The sequence below is a fragment of the Herpailurus yagouaroundi genome, unplaced genomic scaffold (genome assembly GCF_014898765.1).
Source record: "Herpailurus yagouaroundi ecotype Mexico unplaced genomic scaffold, PumYag 218, whole genome shotgun sequence".
In the NCBI taxonomy this organism is placed as follows: domain Eukaryota; kingdom Metazoa; phylum Chordata; class Mammalia; order Carnivora; family Felidae; genus Herpailurus; species Herpailurus yagouaroundi.
In genome coordinates, this window is record NW_024412449.1 from 7,335,650 (window position 1) to 7,341,167 (window position 5,518).

At 39.5% G+C, this 5,518-nt stretch overlaps 1 protein-coding gene across 1 annotated transcript; it reads left to right on the forward strand.

Annotated features, from left to right (window-relative positions):
- Positions 1 to 210: 210 nt before the first annotated feature.
- Positions 211 to 3,020, forward strand: OR6A2 (olfactory receptor family 6 subfamily A member 2). Its single transcript, XM_040457020.1, has one exon. It carries the CDS (start codon positions 1,956 to 1,958, stop codon positions 2,937 to 2,939), a length of 984 nt encoding a protein of 327 aa, XP_040312954.1. The 5' UTR covers positions 211 to 1,955; the 3' UTR covers positions 2,940 to 3,020.
- Positions 3,021 to 5,518: the final 2,498 nt, after the last annotated feature.

The following is a 5,518-nucleotide window of genomic DNA, read 5'->3' on the forward strand; positions in this document are numbered from 1 at the left end:
GTTCCCTTTTATGAAGCTGGTACATGGTATAATGGTAGGCATAGCAGTTTAAATTTTCAAGAATGAGAAGAGGAAGATATGTCCCCACCACTAGACTGTAAACCACTTAAAGACTTAGTAAGTCTCTTGTTTGCCTTTTATGTACTAAAACTTTTAGTCTGTATGAGGTAAAGGTTGTGTTAACTAACTTTATTGTGGTAAATATTTCACAATATATACCTGTATCAAATTGTCACATAGTATACCTTAAGCTTACACAATGTTCTATGTCAATTATCTCTCAACAAAGCTAGAAAAAAAGTCATTAGCAGGTTGAAGTTTGATATATGAAGTTTGATATTGTTCTCAGAGGAACGAGCTTGAAACTAAAAAGTAAGGAAACTCCTTGGGGGAAATAGCACCCTGATGTTTAGCTGACTCTCTCCTATTCTCCTTTCTAATCTCTGTACTCCCTTCCAATGTATGACCATGTCGAGACAGTAGGGTGACAATAACCCCATGTGACTATGTCTGCTTCTGTTGCACATCAAATCCAGAAGAGGCTTGAAATTTTGAAAGGGCAAATTTTATTTTTGATACCAAAGTAAACAAAGAGAGTACTCTACTGAATGTATGCTTTTTTATTGGTCTTGTTACTGGCAAAATAATTAAACAAAGAGGTCATTAGACTGAGATGGCTCTCACGCCTTGGTTGCCTACTTATTAAGCAAACCAAAACTTAAGCTAGAGTCAATTGTAAATGTGTTCATATCCAAGAAAATAAAATTTAAGAACAACCAATCACAAACAGCCAAGGAAACTTTCCCAAGTAAGGCAACCACTTAAATGTAGCTAATCAAATAATGCCCTTGCCTTTCTTCTGAGTCTGCTCTATAAAAGTCTTTCCATTAGCTTCCGTCAATAGAGCTCAGTTTACTGCTTTCCGTTTGGTGCTGCCCAATTTAAATCAATGTTTCTCACATAAACCCTTGAAACTTTCAATATGCCTCAGTTTAATTTTTGACAATACTCGAGAAGGGGGCTACTCTCATTCCAAGAGAGCACAAATTTCAGAACTGATGGGATTCTCAGTATTTCTACCATCCAGAATACCTTCCTAATATAATTTCAAGGTGCATCCCAAGTCCTCCTCTAAGGGCAGGTTTTGTAGAAGTTTCAATCCAGAGATGCTGTGACTTCTTGGGTTCTACAATGTTCCTTCTTTCTTGTAGTATGGAGTTGCTTCTGTAGCTGAGCCCCAAAGATCCTCTCCCCTGGATATAAATCCAGGACGGATCTTATAGTCCCTCCTTTGTGTTGCCCGAATATTTTCGAAGCTCTGAGGTCCTGACTTCCTGGTTCCATCTCTTACTATCTGTGTGATCTGGAACATGTTACTTAATCTCTTTATGCCTCGGTTTTCTTAGATGTTAAGTGGCGTTAAAATCATACTAACTCACAGCATTCTTCTGAAGATTAAGTGAATTAATATCTGCAAATATTTTAAAACAAAGTCCATACAATTAATGCATAGCAAATACTCAATTGTTTTACATGTTTAGTACTGTTATTCCTCCATTGTGTAACTTATTTCCTCAAAACAGAGTCACAATCTAGCTCACAAACTCTCACTTTAGGGCAGCCTAGACTCTCTTACTACTCTATTTGGTTTTTATCTATATTCTTCAGTAACCAACTAGTGTCACTTTTACAAGTATTTATCAGTATATTCTTCTCCAAGGGCCAGAACAGACTCTGACCCTATTCCCAGTATGAAGTAGCTCATTTTTGTTTACTTTTGTCTTAGCTCATTTCCAGATTACAGCAGAAAGTGACGTCCTCAGTTTGGTGGTGAATCACACGCATACAAACATTCTGTCAATATAAACCCACCACAAGAAAGCCTGGGTTCTTGTTGCTGCCTCCTGAAGGCCCTCTGTTCTCTCTCCTAAAGATCAGTGGGCAAGACTGACATTATGGAGCAGAGGAATCAGAGTGGGAGGGTAAGTGAGTTTGTGTTGCTGGGCTTCCCGGCTCCTGCGCCACTGCGAGCACTTTTATTTGCCCTTTCTCTGCTGGCCTATGTGTTGGTGCTGACTGAAAACACACTCATCATTATGGCAATTAGAAACCACCCCACCCTTCACAAACCCATGTACTTCTTTCTGGCTAATATGTCCTTCTTGGAGATCTGGTATGTTACTGTCACTATTCCCAAGATGTTAGCTGGATTTGCTGGGTCCAAACAGAGCCAGGGACAGCTAATCTCCTTTGAGGGCTGCATGACCCAGCTCTATTTTTTCCTGGGACTGGGCTGCACTGAATGTGTCCTTCTTGCTGTTATGGCCTATGATCGCTATGTGGCCATCTGCCATCCTCTCCACTATGCTGTCATTGTCAGCGGTCAGCAGTGTGTGCAGCTTGCAGCTGGCTCCTGGGCTGGAGGTTTTGGTATCTCCATGGTCAAAGTTTTTCTCATTTCTCGCCTCTCCTACTGTGGACCCAACATCATCAACCACTTTTTCTGTGATGTCTCCCCATTACTCAATCTTTCATGTACTGACATGTCAACAGCAGAGCTTACAGACTTTGTTCTGGCCATTTTTATCCTGCTGGGGCCACTCTCTGTCACTGGGGCCTCCTATATGGCCATCACTGGTGCTGTGGTACGAATTCCCTCGGCTGCTGGGCGCCATAAAGCCTTTTCCACCTGTGCCTCTCACCTCACTGTTGTGATCATCTTCTATGCAGCCAGTATCTTCATCTACGCCCGGCCAAAGGCACTCTCAGCTTTTGACACCAACAAGCTGGTTTCTGTACTCTATGCTGTCATTGTACCTTTGCTCAACCCCATCATTTACTGCTTACGCAATCAAGAGGTCAAGAGAGCCCTACGCCATACGCTACACCTATACCAGGGCCAGGATGCTAAGCGCAGGAAAGCAAGCAGAGATGGGTAGAAAATGCTCTTAAACTTGGCATCTATATCTTCTATGAAGTCCAGAGGAGTTCTTATGCCCTAAATTAAGGACTAGGGCTCAAAAACACCACCATGGAACTAATCCAGAAGGAAGAAGAGGGATGGATTGCAAGCTGGCAGCTGGATTTCTGCAGGACAGCACTGTAAATACATGTTAGAATGTTCCATGTTATCTGCTCTATTGTAATTTACATAGAACAGGTTCACGAATCATGCATCCTGATGGGATGAGAAGGATTGGCTCTGAGCAGAAGACTGACTGCACTTCAATATTTAAATAAGCAAACAAATGCAGAACTAATATCTCTCTAAATGGCCTTTCCTGGGTTGGCTCTTTGTCTAAGTTCTGTGGCTGAAGGTCATTTAGAAAAGGAAAGCAGAAGGAGGAAGCCATTCAAGGAAGCACAGACTTCATTATGGAATAGAATTAGGAGACTTCTGGTTAATCTCTTCTAGTTGCAAACCACTGACGATAGCTTATGAGGTAGCAGAGGTCCAGGTGATTATTTTAGTATGAATTACAAGGCAAGCAGATAGGAAACTGAGAAGTTTTGTGTTAGCAACATGTCACCTAGTGGACTCCAGGTATTTCTATATCCATTTCCTGATTTACCTAGGTCAGTGCACACACCAAGCTAGTGACTAAGTGCACTTATTTAATAAATCTGTTTTAATAATTTACTATAAGCTTATACTCATACATTAAGTGGAATACTATGTAGATCTTAAAATACCATGATCTACATAGAGCTAATGACAGAAATATTCTCAGTATAATAAGTCAAAATATTAGGTTATGTAACAGCATCAAAAGTATTAGGGTTACAAATGGAAAAGGAAAATGTGATATAGATTTACACACACACACACACACACACACACACACACACACACACACACACTGAAATATTACTCAGCCTTAAAAAAGGATAAGATGTGTCATTTGCAACAATATGGATGGACCTCGAGGGCATTCATTACTCTAAGTGAAATAAGTCAGATTAAGTAAGACTAATACCATATGATTTCACTCATATGTGGAATCTAAAAGAACAAATGAATAAACAAACAAAAAGCGAGATCAGACCCATTAACACACAGAACAAACTGACGGTTGCCAGAAGGGAGGAAGGTATGGGATGGGCAAAATGGGTGAAGACGAGTGGAAGATACAGGCTTTCCATTATGGACTGAATAAGTCACAGGAATAAAAAGCACAGGATAGGGAATATAGCCAATGATATTGTAATAGTGACGTAGTGAGACAAATGGTAGCTACACTTGTGGTAAGTGTAGCATAACATATAGAGAAGTTGAATTACTGTGTACATCTGAAACTAATGTACCATTGTGTGCCTGCTGTACTCAAATTTTAAAAATTAATTTTATTTTTTTTTTATTTTATTTATTTTTTTTTTAATTTTTTTTTTCAACGTTTATTTATTTTTGGGACAGAGAGAGACAGAACATGAACGGGCGAGGGGCAGAGAGAGAGGGAGACATAGAATCGGAAACAGGCTCCAGGCTCTGAGCCATCAGCCCAGAGCCCAACGCGGGGCTCGAACTCACGGACCGTGAGATCGTGACCTGGCTGAAGTCGGACGCTTAACCGACTGCGCCACCCAGGCGCCCCTAAAAATTAATTTTAAAAAAGATCATGACTGCTCAGCATGAAACCAAGTATAGGCTTTTCTGAGCAAAGAATACTGTGAGATAGCACAGATGTTATACCCTGAAGCAGACCCTGGTTCTACCTGCAAAAATACATCTAAAATCTGACCATCTCAAAAAAAGAAAAATTACCAGTTTTATTTATTTGTTTGTTTAAATTAGGCTAGAAGGCTGCTTCCGATTCTGTGTCTCCCTCTCTCTCTGCCCCTCCCCTGTTCATGCTCTGTCTCTGTCTCAAAAATAAATAAAACGTTAAAAAAAATTAAAAAAAAAATAAATTAGGCTAGAAGGAAATTAACTGAGATGTTAGCTATAACCGTGCAATTTAGCCATTACTCTTATAAACTGCCTTCTGTGCCAAAGGTATTGTTACCAACATATTGATTTAAACAAGCATTTCTTACCCAATAAAATACACAGCTTTATTCATCTGGGCAGACAGATGGATACAGGGTATCTCAGCATGGTGTTTAGAAACTTACAATGACCTAAGAATCAGAACACTGAAGACAACAGCCTACATGAAGCTTCTCTGATGTGGGAACCTTCTGGGGTTGCTGCCTGTCTTTCCATAGTTTTCTGCAGTTTAATAAAGTCTGAAAGGCTACTAGCAAGGAAATCGAGCATTATTTGCTAGTTGCTACCTATTAAAAATTCTAGTATATGTATCTTTTGGTGCCAAAAGTTACATAACCTTATAAGTATTTTATTATTATAATTTGTTTTTATATTTTATTGTGTTATTACAATCTATTATAACTTACATTTATAATGACTAGATGAAAATTCATCAAAATCCTATCTCTTAACTGTCTCCAAGAATTAATTTCTGAAATGGGTTTACAAATCTGAGACTGGAGTGTCAGTCTCTGGACATCACTGCTGTAG